At 39.7% G+C, this 25,689-nt stretch overlaps 2 protein-coding genes across 2 annotated transcripts in view; both read right to left on the bottom strand.

The window, feature by feature from the left end:
• LOC134585952 (olfactory receptor 52D1-like) overlaps positions 1 to 13,674 on the bottom strand; it is a 67,630-nt gene extending 53,956 nt beyond the window's left edge. The window contains exon 1 of the mRNA XM_063441443.1: positions 13,602 to 13,674. The gene's annotated coding sequence lies outside the window, so the exon portion shown is untranslated. The remainder of the gene's footprint in view (positions 1 to 13,601) is intronic.
• Positions 13,675 to 19,404: 5,730 nt separating this feature from the next.
• On the bottom strand, positions 19,405 to 20,358 carry LOC134585943 (olfactory receptor 52D1-like). The gene has a single exon (XM_063441433.1). The coding sequence runs from the start codon at positions 20,356 to 20,358 to the stop codon at positions 19,405 to 19,407; it is 954 nt and encodes a 317-aa protein (XP_063297503.1).
• Positions 20,359 to 25,689: the final 5,331 nt, after the last annotated feature.

The raw sequence follows: 25,689 nt of genomic DNA, 5'->3' as shown, positions 1-25,689 counted from the left end.
TGGGGATATGTTGGACATTTAGGTTAAACATTGTATAATATGACTTATGTATTTTTTTTTTGAATGATATTCCAATTTACAACATTTGTTTCGCAGTAAGAAAGTAATGTTTTAGCAAATGTTTGAGTACATTACAGTTTTAGCAGTTATTTGGGTGCAGTACAGTTTGAGCATTCGTTTGGGTATAGTACATTTTTAGCACTTGTTTGGGTACAGTGTAGTTTTAGCATTCGTCTGAGTACATTAGAGTGTTAGCAATTGTGTGCGTGTAATACAGTTTTAACAAGATTTCCAGTACTATACAGTTTTAGCAGTTGTTTAAGTACAATATAGTGTTTGTCTTGTTAGTATGTTGAGAGCGTATCAACATTTCTGGGGGTGGGGTATAATTAATAAACAAGAAAAGAAAAAAAAAGAAATAATAATAATAATTAGAAAAAAAGGGGTGTGGCGAAACCAACCTCGCCACTGGGCCCTGGAGAAGCCTGTTTGCTAGCCTCCTACCTACTGACTATGGCCCCTGGGTTATTTGGGGCATATTGTACTTTATATGGCGGCTGCTGGCCCTTTAAGAACTGTCTGGGGACATATTGAGACTTTGGGTAACAATACCCTTTAAGACTATGGCCCCTGAAAACGTATGGACTTTTATTTGGTGTGAATGGCCCTTTAAGAACCGTCTGGGGACATCTTGTAACTTTGGTGAACAATGTCCCTTTAAGACTATGTCCCCAGACCTGTAAAATAACTTGCCCCTGGCTCTCTCCCACTTGGTTCAGTAAATAGGGCTTACTGAACCAAGTACCACACAGGCGGACCACCCAGAAGCTAAAGTGTGCAGGCAATTTACCTCCCAGGCTGTGAGGTTACTGCCGGTTAATTGCACGTGGCGGCGGCCATCTTGGTTTACTCGAATGCGGTCAGCGGTGTATGCTAAAGATTCTGTGGAACTAAAATCGGCTACACATTCTGCCGAACACCGCTGACCCTTACCTTCTCCCATACTGAACTTGCAGCTCCAGAGACTAAGTCCCGTTCGAAATGGGACTTAGTCGTTTTTTCGCATGAAATTGACCGACCGCACAGCCCAAATCTATGGAACTGTTTTGGGCAGGAAATTGTGCTTGCGGTCGGTCATAAAGGACTTCCAGCTAACTTTTGATCCACTGCAGGGATTTGGCTGATTTTTGGAAGTGTTTATGTTTGATGTATGCTGAGTCTGAATATGCAACTTTTATTGAAATTGAATGTATGGTTTTAAAGTTACAGTGTGTGTGTAAAAACTGTATTTTTATTGTATGTAATAATTGGTTTAACTGTTTATCTGAGGGGAGGGAATGTGTGGGTTGCACCAGATGTGTGATTGGTGATTTTATGCCTCCCCCTGGGTGTGGCCTGTAAGTGTACAAGTGTAATAAAAGCCAGGCTGGATGAGCCAGTCCAGAGTTCCTGTTTTACCCTCAAAGTGATGTGTCGTCTCATTATTGGGGGGAAGGATTTATTGCATGCTGTTCCAGTTGACTGCTAGGAGTACAAGCCTATTCGTATGGTTCCTATTCAATGGTCTACAGCATTCATATGCTTGGGAGAATTTAAAAGGTTTCTCGGATTCGGTGATTGTGGTGTCTGCCAGAGTGCTTGGAGTCCTCAGGAAGCACTAGGAGCATCCTTTAACGGAGGTACCAAGTCGGGGTGCCAGGTGATCCGTTACATTGGTGGCAGCGGTGGGATGGCGTCCTAGTGTGAGGTAAAGCAGCTCGGAGACACAGTTCGTTTGGATTTACAAATTGAGGGCAACGCTAGCAGTCGTGCAGCGCCCCTGGGAGCAGACAAGTATGGAAGGTTCTGGCTCTGGAGATGATTGGCTGGCCGAGGTGAGGCAGCGAGTGGCCGAGTATGGGGATGATATACCCATGGAGACACGCCGGGTGATCTGGAACCAGGTCATGGCCGAGCGAAACACAAGGCTGGACCGAGAATTCCGGTTGGCAAAAGAGAGGAAGTATGCTCAGCAGCAGGAGCGTTACAGCAGCCGGGTAGAGGCTGCATCCGAGGAGGTTAGCCGTCTTTCCCTGAGGCGGCGGGAGGAACCCGAAGTGGGGGTCCTCATAGACTGGTCCTGTGAGGAACCACAACAGGCAGGTAGAGATGGGACCAAGGTCACTCCACCGGGATGCTGGGCAGCCGGCCCAGATCCCCAGCAGCAGCCAGAGTTGCCAGGTGGGGAAGCAGGTGGCCCTTACTCACAAATGTTGAGGGGCCTCACGGATTGGTCCTGGGAAGACCCACAGATGGCAGGTGGAGATGGGACTGCGGTCTCTCTACCGGCCCTACAGGGATGCTGGGCAGTCGGCCCAGATCCCCAGCGGCAGTGTGCGTTACAGGGAGCTGAAGGTGCCGTTCTTGCTCCCCAGCGGCAGTCTATGGTGCAGGGAGAGGAGCCTGTTATCCCCTCTCCCCAGCGGTTGAAGGTGTGTAAGGGAGAGGAGTTTGTTATTCCCTCTCCCCAGCGGCAGCACAGCTCACCAAGGGGAGACAGTAAGCCCCTCACCAGGGCAGATGGGACCGTGGTCTCTGCGCCCTGCCTACAGGGAGTACAGAGGGTCAGCCCTGCTCCCCAGCGGCTGAAAGTGTGTAAGGGAGAGGAGTTTGTTACCCCCTCTCCCCAGCGGCAGCTTAGCACACCAAGGGGAGACAGTAAGCCCCACACCAGCGCAGATGGGACCGTGGTCTCTGCGCCCAAGCTACAGGGAGCTGAGGGGGCCGTCCTCCCTCCCCAGCGGCAGTGTGATTTGTTGGGAATTGGGAGCCCAGTCTCCATTCCCCAGCGGCAGTGTGAATTGCAGGGAATTGGGAGCCCAGTCTCCATTCCCCAGCGGCAGGCTGAGTTACAGGGGGCAGAGGTAGTTGGTCCTACCCCCCAGCAGCAGCGTGATTTTTTGGGAATAGAGAGCCCAGTCTCCGTTCCCCAGCAGCAGGACACTGCATTGGGAGGAGAGACAGTCGGTCTCCCTCCACAAAGACTGAAAGTATGCCTGGGAGAGGAGATTGTTACCTCCTCTCCCCAGCGGCAGAGTGTTCTAATGGGAGAGGAGCTGGCTACCACCTCTCCCCAGCGGCAGCTTAATGTACCAGGGGGAGACTGTAAGCCCCACAACTGTGCAGATGGGACTGTGGTCTCTGCACCTACAGCACAGGGTGTAAGGACAGTCAGTCCTGTCCCCCAGCAACAAGGCTGCTTAGCCAAAGGGGAGACAGTCGGTCTCCCCCACCAACAGCAGAGCTGCGCAGCTAAAGGGGAGACAGTCGGTCTCCAGCAACCAGGCTCCAAGCAGACTACTCCCGTGGTAGTGCTGGCATCAGGGCAGAGTACCGCTGGTCTCTGCCCACTCAGAAACCCACCAAAACGGCCTACCAGTCCCCCACACAGCCGTGGTGAGGCACCTGGACCTGGACAAGTTATTCCCTTACTCAGGTGTAGTAACCATTTATTGTGGGTGGGCTGTACTGCTGTTTCTGTTTTGTGGGTGGGCTGCTGGACTAACAAGGGCACTGACCGGCAAGAGGTCAGGTACCCTGTTAGTCTGTTTGGAAAAGGGGAGAAATGTGGCGAAACCAACCTCGCCACTGGGCCCTGGAGAAGCCTGTTTGCTAGCCTCCTACCTACTGACTATGGCCCCTGGGTTATTTGGGGCATATTGTACTTTATATGGCGGCTGCTGGCCCTTTAAGAACTGTCTGGGGACATATTGAGACTTTGGGTAACAATACCCTTTAAGACTATGGCCCCTGAAAACGTATGGACTTTTATTTGGTGTGAATGGCCCTTTAAGAACCGTCTGGGGACATCTTGTAACTTTGGTGAACAATGTCCCTTTAAGACTATGTCCCCAGACCTGTAAAATAACTTGCCCCTGGCTCTCTCCCACTTGGTTCAGTAAATAGGGCTTACTGAACCAAGTACCACACAGGCGGACCACCCAGAAGCTAAAGTGTGCAGGCAATTTACCTCCCAGGCTGTGAGGTTACTGCCGGTTAATTGCACGTGGCGGCGGCCATCTTGGTTTACTCGAATGCGGTCAGCGGTGTATGCTAAAGATTCTGTGGAACTAAAATCGGCTACACATTCTGCCGAACACCGCTGACCCTTACCTTCTCCCATACTGAACTTGCAGCTCCAGAGACTAAGTCCCGTTCGAAATGGGACTTAGTCGTTTTTTCGCATGAAATTGACCAACCGCACAGCCCAAATCTATGGAACTGTTTTGGGCAGGAAATTGTGCTTGCGGTCGGTCATAAAGGACTTCCAGCTAACTTTTGATCCACTGGAGGGATTTGGCTGATTTTTGGAAGTGTTTATGTTTGATGTATGCTGAGTCTGAATATGCAACTTTTATTGAAATTGAATGTATGGTTTTAAAGTTACAGTGTGTGTGTAAAAACTGTATTTTTATTGTATGTAATAATTGGTTTAACTGTTTATCTGAGGGGAGGGAATGTGTGGGTTGCACCAGATGTGTGATTGGTGATTTTATGCCTCCCCCTGGGTGTGGCCTGTAAGTGTACAAGTGTAATAAAAGCCAGGCTGGATGAGCCAGTCCAGAGTTCCTGTTTTACCCTCAAAGTGATGTGTCGTCTCATTATTGGGGGGAAGGATTTATTGCATGCTGTTCCAGTTGACTGCTAGGAGTACAAGCCTATTCGTATGGTTCCTATTCAATGGTCTACAGCATTCATATGCTTGGGAGAATTTAAAAGGTTTCTCGGATTCGGTGATTGTGGTGTCTGCCAGAGTGCTTGGAGTCCTCAGGAAGCACTAGGAGCATCCTTTAACGGAGGTACCAAGTCGGGGTGCCAGGTGATCCGTTACAAGGGGTATTAATACCTTGTAGTAACAATGGTGGGTACAGTCGTAGTGCAGCATCTTGTCAGTGTTGTACTTTGCAACCTCATATATTCGTTTCTTGGGGTCTGTTCGTCTTGTCAGGGTATGCACTCATCCCCTAGTAGGGGCATGAGTCATGACTCCATGTTACCTCACTTCGTGGTGTTGGTGCTTTGTGTGTGTGTCGTGTTTGCCCATGCGTATCTGTTTGTGTGTATTTGGGATTTGGGGTGTCTAAATGTGAATCTGTCTTTGTATCCTTTGTGGGGAGTGTGCTTGAGAGGACCTAGTGAGAGTTTAGGTGCTTTGTGTCATGTGGTTGACTTGATATTTCGGGGCGGTTTGGGCCCATCGTGATCTTGGTCTTATTTTTGTATGAACTTCAGCCATGGTGTCCACGTGGCCACATACTCGTCATACTTGAGCGAGAGGAAGTACGATAGTTCCTCCATTTCTCTGATAACATCTACCCTTTCTATACAGGCTCTGATCGAGGGAGATGTGGTCTGTTTCCATTTAGTTGGAATGGCGGCATTTGCTGCCGTTAGAAGGTGGTTGGTCAATATGCGTGTGTGTTTGGGTAGGGGAAGGGGGTATAGCAAAAATAACAGAACCTTAGGGTCATGGGGTAATCTGTGTCCAATGATAGTGTGTATAATGTCAGTTATCTGGGTCCAATATTTACATATCGGGCATAGCCACCAAATGTGGCTTGTGGTTCCTTCTGCACTTTTGCACCTCCAACATGTCTTTGGTGTGTTGGGGAAGAATCTGTTAATGCGGGTTGGTGTGTAGTGCCATCTGGCTATTCGTTTATAATTGCTCTCATGTGTGCTGTTGCTTCTGGATGTGTGGAAGATGTTGGTAAATATTCTGTGCCACTCTTTGGCTTGGATTTGTATTCCTTAGTTCTGTTTCCCAATGTGTTGTGTAAGTTGGTAAGTTTTCTTCGGTACGTCGGCTTTATTGTTTGTAGAAGGAGGAGATGTGGCCACTCCGGATGGTGTGTTGGGCACATTGGGTCTCGTAAAGAGTGTGGGTTCTATGTCCTTGGAGGAGTGTTTGGTCCGTGCTCAGAAAGTGTCGTAGTTGTGAATGTCTGAGTTGTGTTACTCCTGTTTGTGACTCCGTGGGTAGCAGTTGTTCAAAGGGGACGATTCCTTGGTCGTTTAGGACGTCTCCCAGAGTCAGTATATGTGCCTGTTTGGGGAAATTCTGAAAAGCTCTGGGGTCAGTAACTGGGAGGAAGGCAGGGTTTCCCGTCAGTGGGTAGAGTGGTGAAGGGTGTGGTGCGAGATATGCGTCCTTCCTGGTGGTTGACCATAGTTTCAATGTGTGTGTGATTGTAGGGTGTGGTGTCACTGGATGTGTTTCAAGTTCTGTCTTTCTGCCGAGCCATGGTATGGTGTATATTGGTAGTGTGAAGAAGCTGGCCTCAATCCGTACACATTGGGCTGTGTTTTGTGGGTACGACCATTCATAAATCCTCGTGAGGATGATGGCCTTGTGGTACGTTTCTAAATCGGGTAGGCCAAGGCCTCCTCACTGTTTGCTTTTTATGAGGCACTCATATTGTAGTCTCGGAGGTTTACCTGTCCATATAAAGTTAGTGAATAGTTGCCTGGATAGGGAGAAGAAGGGCTTTGGGATTTTGATAGGTAACGTTTGCATGATGTACTTAGGGAGAATCATCATCTTTAAGATATGGATTCTGCATAGCCACACGAATTGTGGTTTGTTCCATGATTTCAGTTCTGTACCTACTTCGTCTAGGAGGGTTGTGTAGTTAAGTGTGTACAGATGTGATAGTGTGGTTTTGAGTTGGACTCCCAGATATCTGATTGACCCAGTGGGCCAGTGGAATGAGTAAGTTGTGCGTAGCGCTGTTTGTGTTTCGATGGACACATTCAGCGGGAGTATTTCGCTCTTACTCGTGTTTACTTTGTAGTTGGAGACTAGATTATATGCTTCTATTTCTTGTATGAGGTGTTTTAGTGAAGATTCTGGGTTGGATATTGTGAACAGTAGGTCGTCTGCAAAAGCAGAGACCTTGTATTCTTGCCCCGCTACTTGAAGGCCAGATATATTTGGGTTATCTCTTATTCCTTGTAGGAATGGTTCTATGGTGAGGATAAAGAGGAGCGGGGAGAGGGGACAGCCTTGCCTCGTACCATTGGTTATTTGTATAATGTCTGATAACTGGCCGTTCACCGTATTCTCGCTCCCGGATTTGAATATATGGCTGCGAGCCAGTCCATCCAATTTGGACCGAAACCTAGAGTTCTCATTGTGGCCTTGAGGAGGGACCAGTCCACTCTATCAAAAGCCTTCTCGGCATCAATGGTTGAGATGAGGCTCTGAAGTCTCTCTCTTTTCACTTTGTGTATTAAGCTTAGTAGTTTCGTTGTGTTGTGCTTAGCCTCCCTACCAGGCACAAACCCTGACTGATCTGGGTGTATCAGTCCTCTTAGGAGTGGTTTGAGACAGTTGGCTAGAATCTTAGTGAAGATTTTCAGGTCACAGTTTATTAGAGAAATTGGGCGATCGCTCCCACATTCCTCAGGGCCCTTTCCAAGTTTGGGAATTAATGTGATGTGGGCTTCTAGGGATTCAACTGGGAGTTTATGTCCTAAGACAAGTGAGTTAAAAGCAGTGACAAAGGGTTTGCGAAGCAAGTCTGTAAAGGTTTTGTAATATTTAGTTGTGTACCCGTCGGGCCCTGGGCTCTTGCCTAATGGGAGGTTTTTAACTACCTCTTCAAATTCTTCGTTCGTCAGGGGTCCTTCTATTGACTGTCTTATGTTTGTGGGAATCGTTTGTGTGATTCTGTCAGACAGGAAACGGGTTATGTCTTCTGGTCGTGGTGGCGTCTGTCTAAGGTTGTACAGGTTTGTGTAGAAGGTGTGGAATTCTTTAAGTATGGTAGGAAGCAAATGGGTACGTGTCCCGTCACGTTGTTTAATTGTAGTTATATATGTGTGGTGTTTGCTCTGTTGAAGGACTTTAGCTAGAAACCGCCCGCATTTTACACCTTGAGTGTAATAGGAGTGTTTGGTGCGTGTGAGTGTTCTTTTGATTTTGGAGTTTAATAGGGTCTGTAGAGTCGTGCGTTTGTCAACTAGCCGTTTGTAGAGGTCTAGAGAGAGGTTGTTTTTGTGTGTCTGTTCAATTTGACGGATGTCCTGCAAGAGGTCTGAGATTTGAGCTTCTTTTTTATTCTTAATTTTGGAGGCTATGGCTATGATATGTCCTCTCACTACTGTTTTGTGGGCTTCCCAGGTTATTGTCGGGAATGTGGTTGGTGATGTGTAGTCCCCAAAGTAGTGTTTTATTGTAGTTGCGAGTGTTTTGATCGTGGTTGGGTCGTTTAGCAGGGTGTCATTGAGTTACCAATGAAAACTGTTGGGTGTCAGTTAGTGAGTGTGTTTGTCTGTTACTGAGTGTGAGTGTGTCTGTTAGTGTGTGTGTGTTTCTGTTAGCGAGTGTGTGTTTCTGTTAGCTAGTGTATGTGTATCTGTCAGTGAATGTGTGTGTGTGTTATTTAGAATGCAGGGCGGGGTAAAGGTTGGGGGGGGGGGTGGCGTGTGGTGGGGGGGCGCCTGAGTTTTGTCCTGCCTAGGGCAGCACAAAACCAAGATACACCACTGTACTAATGTAATCTTTTATGTAATTATATGTATTTATCTATATATATATATATATATATATTTGCGGTTATTTGTATTTTATATATAGATATATATATAGAATGTCATTCTAAATGTATTTTGTTACCAATATATATAATATATATACATATTATATATATGTAACGTCATTCTAAGTGTATTTTAATATTAATATATATATACTTAAATTAATATTAAAATACACTTTGTATGACGTTACATATATATATATATATATAATATGTATATATAATATATATATATAATATATATATATATATATATATATATATATATATATATATATATATATATATATATATATATAAATATATTTAATTTATTTTTACACTTGTCTAATTTTTTTTTTTTACTTTCCCACCAGCAGGGGGACTGTCTGATATTTCAAACAGTCCCCCTGCTGGCAGATCCATAGCCAGCTATAGGGGGCCATGTGATCGCTCTGTCAGGCAGCCCTCCAGAAGAGGATTGCGGCGGAGGTGAGTACAACTCTCCTCCAGGGGCTCAAAGCCGTTACTGCGTTCCATGCCGCCGCAACGGCTTTAAAGCCCTTTTAATGCGGGACGGCATGGAGCGCCGTAACGGCGTTAAGGGGTTAACCCTACAGTGGTAATTAGTGCAGTTTCTGAGAAAATTCAATAATTACCTCTGAGAGTTAACTCCTCCTCTAGTGGCTGTCTACCAGACAGCCACTAGAGGGACTTCTGTACATGAAACGAACCTGGAGTCTGTTATCTGATGCTGGACGTCCTCACGCTTTGCATGAAGACCTCCAGCGTCAGATTTTTTCCCATAGGAAAGCATTAAATAATGCTGTCTTATGGGGAAAACCTAATGTGAGCATGGCCATTGCCACCCATTGCGCATTAGGTCTGCTCTGCTGGCTGACATCGGCGGAGGGTGTGTGTGGGCAGAGCCTGACCCAGTGCCTAGGGACATCGGCACTGGATTCAGGTAAGTGACTGGAGGTTTTAAACCCCTTCAGCACCATGGGAGGGGGGCACGAGGGAGGGGGTGCTCCTGGAGCCTATAATGGCAGGAAAACGGGTTTGTATTGAATCCCTTTAACCAGGCCCCTGACCTGTGTCAATAATGACTTTTATTGCATCATCATTGTGTACTGTAATGAGAAGTCTTCAGAAGGTATGAGGAAGTTTAAACTAGATTTGGTGAAAGAATTAGGAGGTGAGAAATTAATTAGTAATCTCTTATTGGTGAACTTTACTGTGGCAACTCAAAGAGGTCTAGTTTGCCAATTAAAAAAATGAGATTTTTTAAATGGGCCTATCAAAAAGCTTTCTCTAGTTCTTTGGCTAAAACAGGTTGTCTGATTGGGGATCATTGAGGGCAGAAAGGAAATTGACACATTCAATGGTGCTTGTAGGGAGGCATATTCAACCTGAAATTACAAATTCCACCAAATGAGGTGGTTTGCCAAGCAAAGGCTTAGCTTGTCAATGTTCACTGAAGTTAGTCACTATTTTGGGAACACATGTTTAGGGCACATTATTTTTGCATGGGCCCTAATACACAGGGAACAGACGTGTAATAGCCTACGGGGACTGAACCCACATCCTACCACGTAAACCTTGTTGCACACTTGACATTCTCCAGGAAGACAATGACCCTACCTAATTAGTCCTTCAATACTCTTTGGACAAGTCTATACATTGGAGCTGGAAGGAAGGCTGGCTTCATGTATCAAGCAGGGAGTGAGGACAAAAAATATAAATAAAAAATTCAATAATATTAAAATAAAAAAATAAAAAATAATATTAAAATAATAATAATTAAAAAAAAAAATGCCCACCCCCCACCAAGTTTACACACTCTGCATCACATACACTTACCTCCATTCCAGTGCCGAGCTCAACGCAAGGCCACACCCCCTTTTTCGTCAAAATGACGAAATCGCGAGGCTCAATCAGACGCTTCTCTCAGAGAAGCGTCATCGCGATGTGGTGCGCATGCGCGGCTTCGCGCTGCACCAATCGCGTTCTTCATAGAGCGGCATTGAATGCCACCCTATGAAGACACTCAGCGCTATACCACGCATGTGCGTGATATGCGCGTTTGCGAGCTGAGTGACAGCTCACCTCGCTGTGTGCCCGCCCCCCTCCTACGGCAACTCTCCTACTCCAAACTTTGCATGCAAACGCTATATATAGAGATTTCTCTATATATAGTGTTTGCATACAAACACACACATATTGTTAATCATACACACACACTTTAAATAAATATTGTTAAACACATACACACTCTATTTCTACTTCTTTCTATTTATCTTGTTCTATCTATTTCTTTCTATCTATCTATATCTATCTATTTCTATCTCTTTCTATCTATTCCTATGTATCTATATATCGCTATCTTTTTTATCTCTTTCTTTCTTTCTTTCTATCTCTTTCTATCTATCTATTTCTAACTACATATCTATCTATATCTACCTACCTACCTATCTATATCTATCTATTTCTATCTATTTCTTTCTATCTATCTATCTCTATCTATCTCTATCTATTTCTTTCTATATATCTATATCTATCTATTTCTTTCTATCTAGCTATATCTATCTCTTTCTATCTATCTATCTATCTATCTATCTCTTTCTATCTATTTCTATATATCTATCTATTTCTTTCTGTCTATCTATATCTATCTATTTCTTTCGATCTATCTATCTATCTATCTATCTATCTATATATATCTATTTCTTTCTATCTATCTATATCTATCTATATCTATATCTATATCTGTCTATCTATCTATTTCTTTCTTTCTATCTATATCTATCTATTTCTTTCTTTCTATCTATATCTATCTATCTCTTTCTATCTATATCTATCTATTTCTTTCTATATCTAATTATCTATTTCTATCTATCTATCTATATCTATTTCTTTCTATCTCTTTCTATCAATCTATGTCTTTCTATATATCTATCTATCTATCTATCTATCTATCTCTATCTATTTCTATCTAATTCTTTCTATTTCTATCTCTTCCTTTCTATCTATCTATCTATCTATACATCACTATCGTTTTTTTAATCTCGTTCTTTCTATCTCTTTCTATATATCTATCTATCTATCTATATCTTTCTATCTATCTATATCTATCTATATCTATATCTATATCTATCTATCTATTTCTTTCTTTCTATCTATATCTATCTATTTCTTTCTATCTATATCTATCTATTTCTTTCTATATCTAATTATCTATTTCTATCTATCTATCTATATCTATTTCTTTCTATATCTAATTATCTATTTATATCTATCTATCTATATCTATTTCTTTCTATCTCTTTCTATCAATCTATCTATGTCTTTCTATCTATCTATCTATCTATCTCTATCTATTTCTATCTAATTCTTTCTATTTCTATCTCTTCCTTTCTATCTATCTATCTATCTATCTATCTATACATCACTATCGTTTTTTAATCTCTTTCTTTCTATCTCTTTCTATATATCTATCTCTTTCTATCTATCTATATCTATCTATTTCTTTGTATCTATCTATCTTTCTTTCTTTCTATCTATCTATCTATCTATATCTATCTATCGATCTCTTTCTATATCTATCTATTTCTATCTATTTATTTCTATTTCTTTCTATCTATTTCTGTCTATCTATTTCTGTCTATATATCTATTTCTTTCTTTCTATCTATCGATATCTATCTATTTCTTTCTATCTATCTATATCAATATCTTTATTTCTATCTATATCTATCTCTTTCTATCTATATCTATCTATTTCTATCTATATCTATCTATCTATCTATCTATCTTTCTTTTCTATCTATTTCTTTCTATCAATTTCTTTCTATCGATCTATATCTATCTATATCTATATATCTCTTTCTATCTATCTATCTATATATATCTAGCTATTTCTTTCTATCTATCTATCTATATCTATCTATTTCTTTCTATATATCTATCTATTTCTTTCTATCTATCTATCTATATCTATCTATCTATATCTATCTATTTCTTTCTATCTATCTATATCTTTCTATCTATATCTTTCTATCTATCTGTCTCTCACTCCCACTCTCTCACTCCCACTCTCTCACTCCCACTCTCTCACTCCCACTCTCTCACTCCCAAATAATATAATATGGAATTGCAAACAGTTTAATTGCATGGGAAATTTAACATCTGATAAGTTTGTAAAGAATGCATTTATAAAATTATTTTTTTTTAGCCACCGACACACAGTCACTCACTCACACTTCATCACCCACCCACTCACACTCAGTCACCAACCCACACTCACAATCACTCACTCACCTGCCCACACTCACAATCACTCACTAACCCACACCAGTAAAATTATTAGTATAGCCCGGTGCTTGTCAGCAATAATGATAGATATAGAATAGGAAAAGCACTCCAGGGAAAAAATAAACTTAACTTTTATTCAGCAACTGCCATGAGTGAACTTGATAAAGACCCCAGGAGGGTCGAAACGTTGATTTTTGCTACTCACAGCCCATGTATTTTTTAGAATACATTAAATACTTTTGCCTCACTGTATTGAAGACCTAGTGTGCTCCCTTCATCGGTTTGTTTATTATATATATATACACACACACATAGTATATGCACACAAAAATTGTATACACTTTGTGTGTGTGTATATACTATATTAATAGTATTTTTTGATGTGTGTATATAAAATGTGTGTGTGTGTGTGTGTGTGTGTGTGTGTGTGTGTGTGTGTGTGTGTGTGTGTATATATATATATTTACACACTTTTAATACAGACACAAAAAGGCATTTAGTGTATATGCCCCTAAAATTACATACAATTAAACATTAGGAAAAAAATTACAATAACAAAATTGATTAGAAAAAAAATAAAATATCTATATCTATATCTATATATATATAAAGTATTTTAGAATGAAAATAAGTAACTACAATTTAGAAAATATTAAACTAATAAACATGAAAATAAATATAATGAACATAATGCAGTACAATATTAGTAGAAAATAATTGTACTCACTATTTGAAGTTTCTGCCTGCTGTCTCCAGCCTCCTCTCTCCAGACACCACCTGTCTCCAGTCTTCATCTGTAATCTTCAACCCCTTCAGGTCTCTGCAATCTTCATGTGTAATCTTCTGGCTGTCAGCACCATCCGGAAGCTGTGTGGTGTAGAGGAGATTTTTTTTTTCTTATCTCCCACACGGTGCTGACAGCCTCAGCACACAAAGCGCGTTCACAGTGCTTTGTGTGCTGATAGCTCGTCTGAAGTATTCACCCATGCGTGAATACGTTGTGAGGCCTTTTTAGGGCTTCTGAACTCGGAGGTCCCTCTGGTGGCCGTCTGGTTGACTGCAATAAGAGGTGTTCCAAGCTTCCAATGTAAACACTGCATTTTCTCAGAAAATACAGTGCTTACAAGAAAAAGGCTGCAGGGAGCTGTAGCACTCACCTGAACAACCTCATTAAGCTGAAGTTGTTCAGGTGACTATAGTGTCCCTTTAATGTAATTTAGAGTGTATCAAGAACATTTCAACCCATAAACTGCTGTAATTTTAATATTAGTATTTATTAATACTAAGCTCTCAATCCTTATGAAATAATTTGATGATATATCCCCCCTTCTTGGCCATGTATCAAGCAGGGAGGGGGGACAAAAAATATAAATAAATAAATGAAATAGTATTAAAATAAAAAAAATAAAAAATAATATTAAAATAATAATAATAATAATAATAATAATAATAATAATAATAAAAAAATGCCCACCCCCCCACCAAGGTTACACACTCTGCATCACATACACAAACACACACTGCATTCATACACACACACACACACTGCATTCATACACACACACTACATTAGACACACACACTCTGCATCATACACACACACTGCATTCTATACACACACTGCATTCATACACACACACTCTGCATCACATACATAAACACACTCTGCATTTTATACACACACTGCATTCATACACACACACACTGCATTCATACACACACACACACTCTGCATTATATATACACACACACTGCATTCATTATATGCACACACTGTAAATAAATATTCAATTAATATAATTGTGGCAAAACTAGCCACCTAAGACTGTATTTTATGTAATGGGACGCTATCCCTTTAAGAACGTGAGAACCAAGCATATACAGGTATCTGCAATTTATGTGAATGCCCAGCATTCATACATTCGTTTCACGAACAGTGAATTTCAACACGGAAAGCACTAGGAGCATCCATCAACGGAGGGTACCCGGTCGGGGTGCCAGCGGTTCCTTTACAAGCGCACTATTAGACACTTCTATTTGACTCTCAGATATGAAGAACAGGCCCCAAAATGTACTATTTAGCAGTTTAGCAGCAAAACAATTAGAATGTTTATCACGGCACAGTAAGCGCACTATTAGAAGCTTATATTTGACTCTCAGATATGAAGTGCACCCCACTAATGTACTACCCCACTAATATACTATTTCGCACAAAAAAAAATTACTTTTTTAAAACTCTGATGTAACCGCGGTATTTGAAGCTTCTATTTGACTCTCACATATGATGTGCACCCCACCACAACAATGCACTAGTTTGCAGAATTCTTTCCTAAGCTGTCCCTATCAGCGGCAGCATCCTCTCCCTACACTACGCGACTCTAGCTTATATATAGAGGATGGGTCACATGCTGCACTGGCCAATCACAGCCATGCCATAAGTAGGCATGGCTGTGATGGCTTCTAAGGGCACAGAGAGTTCAATTTACATTAACCCAAAGATAGTACTTTAATAATATAATCTTTTCCTAAGGATTATAAAATGCAACTCAACATTTATAATATGCTCCACCTGTAATTTACGTTGTAAATCAGAACAATCACACTATTTTGTCAAAAACATAGGTTACCTTTAATAGATGACAAGTTAAGACAAACATTTTGACAATTCCGGAGTCAAGAATTTTCATGTGATGGATCAGAAAAGCCATTAGTTTTGTATCATTTAGTCAGATACTTCTTACCTCACCTCCTCTACATCTCCTCATATATTTTGGAAATAAAAGCTTCAACATTCATAAAGATTGCCAGTAGTAAATAAAGCCCAAGAAGGCCATGCGAATCCATATAACCCCTCAATGTGATGATCAGGGTTATGCCTTTTGAAAAGTCATATTTAGAACATATTCCAATAAACATTGAAATCATTATATATAAAATATATATCATTATATCATTATATATAAAATAGAACAAAATAAATTAAGTCCCTCTAGAGAGCTGGACTCAATACTGGTTTTAAACAACAGGGGAAAAGAAAAGTTAAACTTGAAGTCTGTGGTCAGGAACAGACAGAGTGGTCAGAGTTAAGGTGAGTTGGGAGGGGATTTCGGAGTTAGCAGCAGTATATTATTCCAAAGTATCCAAAAAATAAAAAAATACTTTATTAATATTGGCAATATACAGAATCAATACTAATGGAGGAATTGCAGGACAACAAAGTTATGCATGCATCTCAGTAAAATCATGTATCCAAGATACTAGCCGTATTCTAAATGAGAAATGAGGGAAAAAGGACTAATAGATAAGAAGCCCTATGAAATAAATCACTGCAATCAACCTCAGTGATAGCTATTGAACCCAAGCAGCAGTAAATGCAAACTGCTAGGGAGAGTCCACTAAGTGGTGGATAGACAAATGCATTCCCAAACTTGGGAGGTCAGTATTAGTAAAAATAAACTGCTATTAACATAGGGACAGGCTGATAGGAAAACATATCACAGTCATTTCTATAGAGAGAACTGTATATAAGCCAATAGGTTAGGGAAGTAGCAGTAGCTTATATTATACAGATGTATACAAGGAGGAAGTAACCAAAATCCTATAGTCATGAGCAAAGAATATAAACATAGAATGCTAAATTATCCCATAGGATTGAGTAGTGTGGCTGTAATCAATCTGCAACAAGTCTGCAAAGGCTCTGACTAATAAACCCTATTGCTCCTATAGCAACACCTTCAAGGGTGTTCTATGCTTGTCCCTGAGGTCAGAGTAGTGTGAGCTGAAACCTCCCAAGATGCCCCCCAGAACACCCAAAATTCGAAGCAAAAATAAATTATAAATAAATACTAAACACTGAGTGCTTCCATAGGTGAATTAAAATAATTAGAAAAAGAAACCCAACACGCGTTTCGGTGCATCTAAATGCACCTTTGTCAGGGGATAAGTTTAACTCTATGTCAGAAGTGAAATACAAAACCCCGTGGACCAATCAGGGTAGGTCCTCAACTCATTATATAAGGATTTCATTGTATAAGGATAATGTGACAACAGTTGTAGGCAACAAACTTAGCAACTCGCGTCTTATGTATGTCATGTATAACATGTATTAGGACAAAGACAAAGAAAAAAGAGTAACTCATACATGGTAAAACTGTTTACACTGTTTTACACTGTACACTTATATATACTATAGAAAGAATAAAAAAAGCAACTTATAAATATATACTGTGTATTTATTTATTTATAAAACATTTTACCAGGATGGCTACATTGAGATTTCTCTCATTTTCAAGTATGTCCTGGGTCGTTGTAAACAAAACATTGCATTGTCACAATAGGGTACAGTATACAAACTATATAAATACACACATATATAAATGTAATGCAAAACAGGTAATACACATATTCAACTATGACAGGTTAATTCTGTGCTGAGGTATATTGCCATAGATCTCTTAAAAGATTTTAGATTGAATGAAGATTTGACTGTGTCCCTGAGGTTATTCCATAATTGCGGTGCTCTGTAGGAAAAGGAGGATCAATCCATTTATTTTTGAATTGTGGAATGCTAAATATTGTGATTTTGTATATTGATATTGTGATATTGGGAAGATTTCCATCACTTACAGACACCCCTGAGGGAAGACAGGTGCATGACTTCCATCCTTTTGTAAGTTTTCTACCTCCTGGAGCTATTTCATTAGCCCCACGTACTTCACCATATGTTGTGTTTTATTCCTAGATTCCTACTACCATTTTATCCTGATTCTCAGGTTGTATTCTCTATATACTATTTTGTGTCCCACCACCCTCTTCCTTATACTTCCCCCGGAGTCGTATTTTTGTTCACATATTAGCTCTATCAGCCCCTATGTTAATCCGGCCATTGACAGGTACACTTGTAACAATAAAATGAATGTTATTCACTACACCTGTCCGTAGTTTTAATGTTGTGGCTGATCAGTGTATATATAACAGCTTTTTGTTCTCATAATTGAGTTTAGAGGGCATATATACAATGATTGAATGAATGAATGCAAACACTTGTCAGACTTTGCTTAGATGTGGAACACAAATGAAAATAAAATAACTTACTTCTAGCGAAGCTGTTGTTTTAGAGCAGGCTGTTACAGGAGCAGTTTAACTGCAGAGGAGTTTATTGTTTAAATCCAGTCCGAGGTACAAATTCGGTTAAGGAGAAATTCCAGTTCAATTCAGATCCGAGTTCAGGGTTAGAGAAGTTGACATAATCGGTTAATTCCCAAGGTCGGTAATCATTGAATATAGCAGATTGAGTCAGGGAAGAGTACTGCAGCATCCAGAATAACTGAGCACCAAGCTGTCTTTTAACAAGTTAGTTGAACACACATGGTAAATGGACGTGTGTTCGCAGTAAATGAGGAATCAAAGAAGTTGGAGCTAATGAAGACATAATGGAACGATGGTGGAATGGTTGTGAATGATGGTGGAATGTGGGAGAGGAGAGTCCTGGCAACACTACATATCTGGTGTAGTAAACCTACCTGGATAGCACTGGCATAATGGTATAATAATGACATAATATATTCTGATCATATTGTCTAATTCTTAAAGAGGAACTGTCATATTTTTTTTTTTTTTTTTTTATATCAGGTGTGAAAAACAACAATAAAAAAAAAAAAAAGAAATACACGCTCTTTATCCTGCCACTGGGAACTTCCATCTTGGCTCTTTGAAAGTCATTGTTACAAACTCAGTCCTTTTCACCTGGCAGTCAGCATAGAGAGAATATACAGAGAAGAGAAGGAATGAAACCATGGGGGTTATGTAAAAGAATTGTCACATTCCCTTCTACTTTTACATGAACGTGATATTTGCTTATGTATAAAACAATTATATATTTGGGGATTATTTGCCCCCTTTTTCCATAATGTCCCACAATAATCCACCTTTTAGCCAATAAAGGAACAAATTCCTATTTCAGTTTTTTTTTACTCCTTTTTCTATTTACAAAACAAGATAAATTAATAATATTACTAGGAAAAAGGACAAAAAGACACATTTACAATTTGAAGGATTATTTATTCCTCAAGTAAACAGAAGAATTGTTTCGGAAAATTCACCACTCTGATAGTGACAGAACATGTTGCGTAAAAAAATGGTGCACTCTTGGTGCCGTTTTTTTATACATTAAAAGCACCACTATTTAAACCAATGAAAAAAGAGTCAGAAGATTAAACTTAACCAACTGCTAGTATCTACTTCCACTTAACACCAACTTTGAATTACTATTTTTTGTTTTTGTTAAAGGGACACCCTATAGACATCTTTTTTCCCCCCTCATCTTAGGGCTTCCCTGACATTTATGTAAATGTTTTAAAATTAAGCTTAATCAATAAGGAACAACTGAACATTTTTGCTGTGCACAAGTCTTATAAGTATGGCTCTATTTGTTTAATTTTGGAAAGCATGACCATATTTTTAATTATGGACTATGTCACAGCACTCATCAGCATCACAAGTATTTTGTGGATTTATTTTATTTTTTATTCTTACACCATTAATTTATGTGCAGTGATACTACTGAAGTCAAACAGTTTTTCTAACCTCATTTTAATTTCCTTCATCTTTATCCCGTACATAAGAGGATTCAGAAGTGGTGGTACAACCAATATCTGGACTGACATAACCACCCGTAGTTCGTAAGGAACCGTTGTAGGCACAAAACGGTAGAGAAGCACTTCAAAAAATACATCAGTAACAAAAACAGTGATGGATATCAGGTGAGGAGTGCAGGTCTGCAAAGCTTTATCCCGGATGTGTGATGAGGATTTAGCACAAGCTTTCAGAATCTCAACGTAGGACATGAAGATCAATAATGGCATCAACCCAACTAAGGCAACAGTAACAAAAAGGCCATAGATATTGTTCGCTGTTGTGTCAACACAGGACAGTCTCACTACAGACCAGTTATCACAATAAATTTTAAGTATGGCTGAGTTACACAATGGCAGTCTCGATGTCATCATAACAAGTATAGTTATCAGAGTAGTTGCATATAACCAGGCTGCAGAAATCAGTTTAAACACAGTGGGCATGGACATTATGCTGTGATATCTCAAGGGGTTGCAGATACAAGCATAACGATCAAATGCCATAACTGCTAGGAGAGTTATTTCATATCCTACATATGTATTCGTACAGAATACTTGGGTCAAACAACCGATGTAGGAAATTGTTTGAATTTTATGAAGTAGGTTAACAAATAAATTAGGCAGAAAACTAGCCCCACCATAAATACCATTTACACAAAGCGCTGATATGAAGATATACATTGGTTCTTGTAAACTTTTGTGCCGGGCTACGACTGAGATGACGGCTCCATTGTATAAGATGATCATCATGAAGCCAATTAAAACAATTGCACTGTAGAAATATCTCACTGATGACATATCTCCGAAACCGAGGATCAGCTGCAAAGACTTTAAGTCAGTGTAATTTGTCATTTTTACATTTTCTCATTTTGATTCTCTAAAAGGGAAGAGATTATTATACATGAGTAAAATAGACTTACAAACGGCTTTGCTATGCATGCAGATAATGTGCTACATCAAGCACATTTTCACTAGTTCAGTAGCTTTAAATAATCGGCATAAGAACCAAAGTTCTGTGATTTACCAAGACATTACATACTCATGCAAAAATATAAAATTAAATTAAAACTAATTCAATTCATATATTTTCTTTGAATTCATACTTTCAGATGGATTTATCAATCATTTAAAAAAAAAATGTTTAATGTGTAAAAGTTGGTTCCTCAAACCTTTAGAAGCACCATGGGCTTATAATTTTAAAACAAGTGGGGGTATACCTTTTGAGCACTAAAATGCTAGAGCATCAGAGCTTATAAACGTGTTATCTAATTCCAGATTAGACTATGCACTGAATTCTCTTGATTTGGGAATATAAAAGACCTGTAGTATAGCCAGTACTATTTGGAATATGTGCCTAAAGCATGGGTATTATTTCTGATAATAAGCTAAAGAACACCTATGGTGAACAGGTTCAGTGATAACTGTTGCAGCTGCAGTAACCCAAGCTGTGCGTTCTGAGAATTAAAGCAAGTAGGGGTAACAAATGAATGTACAGTACAGTATATATATATATATATATATATATATATATATATATATATATATATAAATATATATATAAAGTATGATTGCAAAGGGAATAACCTCCCCCCCCCCTTCTAGTGGTATAACAGTAATCATATATTCAAGAAATTACCCACACTCCGATTCTGAAAGAAAAACAAATTTTATTTCATAATCAATAATACAATATAATGCTAATTAATCTATATACAACCACAGAAAAGTAATACAATGATCAGCAGTCAATATTCAATTGATACACAATATAAGCATGATTCCTATGTATATTTCATATGCACATAGTACAAAGATGAAAAGGTAAATAATAAACCAACTTTAACATAAACAAAAAGACAACAAATTAATAAATTGCTGTACAAAAAATATATTTACCTACTCAGTGTACATAAATGGACACCCAACGTTTTAGGACGGGCCTTTATCAAGGGACCCTTGATAAAGGCCCCTGTGCCGAAACGTTGGGTTTATTTACCTGCTGAGAATAGCTGAAAACAAAATGTACTTCTTTTTTTGTGTTAGCCACCTCTTGTGAGAATTTTAAAGTGCCCTACAAAACATCAATATCCAGAACTCCCTGACCACAAAGCCTATTCAGAATTGCAAAGTTACAGGTTCAAATCCCAGCAGGGTCAACCCTTCAACCTCATCATTTACTAGGTTGATAAAAATGAGTACCATCAATTGGGCGATAATAACATCTATTACTATTCAGCTGCCGATGTGGTCAATTCTGAGAACGTGTGCTGAAAAGCGCATTGAATGCCACTGGGAGACTACAAGTTGTTATTATTACTTGTGTTTATTTTAATCTTTTTTGTTTTAGATAGTATTCAGGTCTTTGTACTAATCATAGCAGTATATATGAGTTCTAGTAAATACAGAACATTTGCTGATTTCAAAACAGAAAATAAAATAAAAGTGCATGGAAGGTCACTTACCATAATTTTACAGAATCAAGGTACGAGGCAGACTGATATCTTCCTTTTCTCCCTAATATATATGTGTGCGGTGGGTGTTTACATATGTTGTGGTGTATTGTGAGAGCCAATGACGGGATAGAAAGTAAGTGCATTATAATGATTGTAAAAAGAAATTCCCGTGATATCTCATTTTAAAATGCAACTAGGGTATGTTTTCCCTTTAGAATACAGTAATCTTGCCTCATAACCACTTTTAGAACAATTAGGATTATTTATGTTTTTAATACCAGAATAGTAACATTTTTGATTTTTATAATTAGCTGTTTTTTTTTTTTTTGCTATATAAAATTATTTTACTGAACATTCAAAAGTGCTACATCTCTATATAATATAGCAATCAAATCAGAAACATGTGGTTTTTATCTATTTTTTAATTGCTATTCAGATCGTTTTGAGCAAATTTGCAGACAAAAATTAGTTTGAAGTAGTAAAATGAGTGCCTGTGTAAAACATTTAAATTTGGATTTTAATGAGCATTATATTTATTACATTTCACATTATGCTTAGTGTATGTCATTATTTATAAAGATCACACATGATTTTCTAATTACTTAATGTTTTCTTTCATTTTTATTTTGAAAATGCAGATACATGGACACAGTGATATAACAATATATATAGCACATAGTATGTAAATGTCAAATTGGGATGCTGGTGGTAAGGATATAAAAGGGACGTGCCAGTGATGTTAATATGTATAGCCCAATCTCCAGAGGGACGGACCCTCGGGTAAGGGGGCTGGACTGCCCAAGTTAATAACAAGTCAGTCTGGTGTGAATTTTTGCCAATCCACTGAGGGCAGGAAATGCAGGGAGCACAGTGATAGTATACCCTGCCAGTGACAGGACTATCGCGGTGAGAACAGGTCACTTCTTCCCAGCTTACCAATGAGACACATGGGAGAGAGAGGGGAGCAAGATCACAATAGTGAAAAGGGAGACCGAGAGCCAGGACAACTGAGAAGAGGAAGAACCTGGACTAGACTTCCATCACACTCATTCAGATGCCAACAGACCCCAGCAAAGTAACCCTTCTGCACCAAAAAGATATGGAAGCAGTGAGGTGGCTAAAAATCTGTAATGTGCTTATGTGTTATCTGTGTGTGTGTTATCTATGTGTCTGCATGTGTATTTGTGTGTCAGTGTGTGTCTGTGTATTCATATGTGTATCAGTCTTTGTAGCTGTATGAGCATCATTGTGCATCTGTGTATCTGTATGTGTGTTGTTGTTTATATTTGTATGAGTTCCATTTTGTATTTGTGTGTCAGTGCATTTGCATGTGTATCATATTGAGTCTGTGTGTCTGTATATTTGTATGTATGTCAGTAAGTATCTGTATATGTATTAGCGTGTGTCTGTATATCTGTGTCAGTGTGTGTCTATCTTTGTGTCTGTTTATCTCTATGTGCATCAGTGTGTGTCTGTATATCTGTATATGTGTCAGTGTGTGTGTCTGTGTATAAGTGTGTGTGTCTGTGTATCTCTATCTATATTGGTGTGTGTCTGTGTATCTGCATGTCTCTACCTGTGTATCCATGTGTCACTGTTTGTATCTGTATGTGTCAGCAGGTGTATCTGTGTGTCTGTGTATCTGCATGTTTGTGTGTCTGTGTATCCGGATGTGTCAGTGTTTGTCTGTATATAAATGTCTGTATGTGTACCAGTGTTTGTTTGTGTAGATCTCAGCATTAACACATAAATACACATAAATACACCTCTGCATTTAAATGCCAACACTACATACAGATATAGCCCTACATTCAAAGGCAAACACTGCACACAAGTAAACCACTGCTTTTAAATGGCAACAGTACATAAGAACACATATCACTACACACAAATACACCCCTACATTCACACACACTTACACCATACAAAAATATGCTTGCATTCAAACATATAAACACTGCTCAATACAACCCTGCTAGGATGGGCAAATGGTAGATTCCAAGCTGGCAAACCATTGTGTGAGTGGCACGACAGACGGCAATCTACCTTTTTTCCATCAGATATGGGTGCCCCAAAGAAATTATCTCTACTTTCTGCCACCCTCCCTGCATGTCCTAAACACAGTTCAAGTGTGTCTTATGATTGTTGAGGACAGTTCCCTGGTGTCCTCATAAGAAGACAACAGGGAACTAAGGTGGATTAGCAGAATAGGACCGTAAAACTGGTACTGTACCACTAAAATCAGGACAGTTGGGAGGCATGCATATGGGCTTAGGTAAAGCTACATTAACAAACTAATCTTCATAATATAGAAATTAAGTGTTAAAACAAACACCGTTAAACAGTTTGTCACCACACCATGAAAGATAAAAGCCCTGTTATATCATAAAGATAAAAAAAAAAATACAATAAAAAACATTAGGTCCATTATAGTGATTTGTAGGGACCAAATGGCGGTAAGAGATCAGACAGATAATCTGCTTTCAATCTCATGAGAATAGGTGAGGAGGTAGAAGCGTCATCAACCTATAAGAATAAAAGAAAAAATACTAGTGACAAGTAAATGGCTCAAAGGTCTTGAATATTGTAGAGACATTGCAGATAAGTAAGTGATACATCTTTATTCCCTCACCAAGCAAGGTAAGATGAAATGTGTGTGCCCATTTTGTATGCAATTCGATATTTTTGTCAGAATAAGCTTCAAGTCAAACTAAGACATCTTGGGGGGGACAATAATGGGAACTTAGAAGATTTAGGTGAATTAAATGCTCCATCGAAGTGGATGTTGTTTGATAGTGTAGGAGTAAGTAGCATTAAAAATAAATGTAATGCGGGGGGCATGGCTTGGAGCTCAGCCTGCATGGACGCACACAAGTGAAGCTCCCGCCGGATTGGGGATAAGGAGCCAAAATAAACGGACTACTAAGCACTTAAACAGCACCCTCAGACCCACAATGTCCTACAGACAAAAAAAGAAGGCTGCCAAAGCAGAACGGGCATCCTTTTTCCTGGCATGATCTGCCGGGAAAAAAACGCAGGAAACCAATAGCCCCAACAAAGATGGTGGTGAGACCCGCTCCCGCAAGGGATCCCTCTCACCTGCAACCTTGGTCAGCTCTCCTGCAGAGGAACAGCCTCTCACCACCACCTCGATGAGGCACCTGCTGGCAGACCTAGCGGACAACCTCCAGACCAATATGAAAAAACAACTACAAGGTCTGGCGACAGAACTGCGCAAAGACATTGCCAAAATTGGGCAACGGAGGGCCCACATTGAACAGAGGCTGGATGAATGTGCTGAGGCTCACAACTGCCTGGCAGAGAAGGTGCAGGAATATGAAACTACCTCACAAACCTTCAAATCCAAGCTGGCGGACCTGGAAGATCGATCACTGAGGAATAACATCCGGCTAAGATGTATACCAGAAACGGTACTACCAACAGGCCTCAGTGACTATCTCCAAGACCTGTTTCAAGCGCTGGTCCCAAACATACACCCGGACCAGCTAATAATAGGTAGAGCAAACTGCCTCAGACTGCCTATGGCAGACAGGGACGTCATAGCCCGCCCCATTTTTTTCATGCCAAAGAGCAAATAATGAGGGCGAGCAGGAATGCAGACATGCCAGATCTTTATGGACACATCAAGATATTTGTGGACCTCTCAGCAGAAACGCTGCAATACAGGAAAAATCTGTCCCCAATCACCACTACGCTACGGGATAAGAAG

The sequence above is a fragment of the Pelobates fuscus genome, chromosome 1, assembly GCF_036172605.1.
Source record: "Pelobates fuscus isolate aPelFus1 chromosome 1, aPelFus1.pri, whole genome shotgun sequence".
NCBI lineage: Eukaryota > Metazoa > Chordata > Amphibia > Anura > Pelobatidae > Pelobates > Pelobates fuscus.
This window is presented reverse-complemented; position numbering and strand designations above follow the sequence as displayed.

Bases quoted from the DNA above. Each gene is read 5' to 3' on its own strand.
- LOC134585943 (XM_063441433.1), bottom strand. From the start codon at position 20,358: ATGACAAATTACACTGACTTAAAGTCTTTGCAGCTGATCCTCGGTTTC.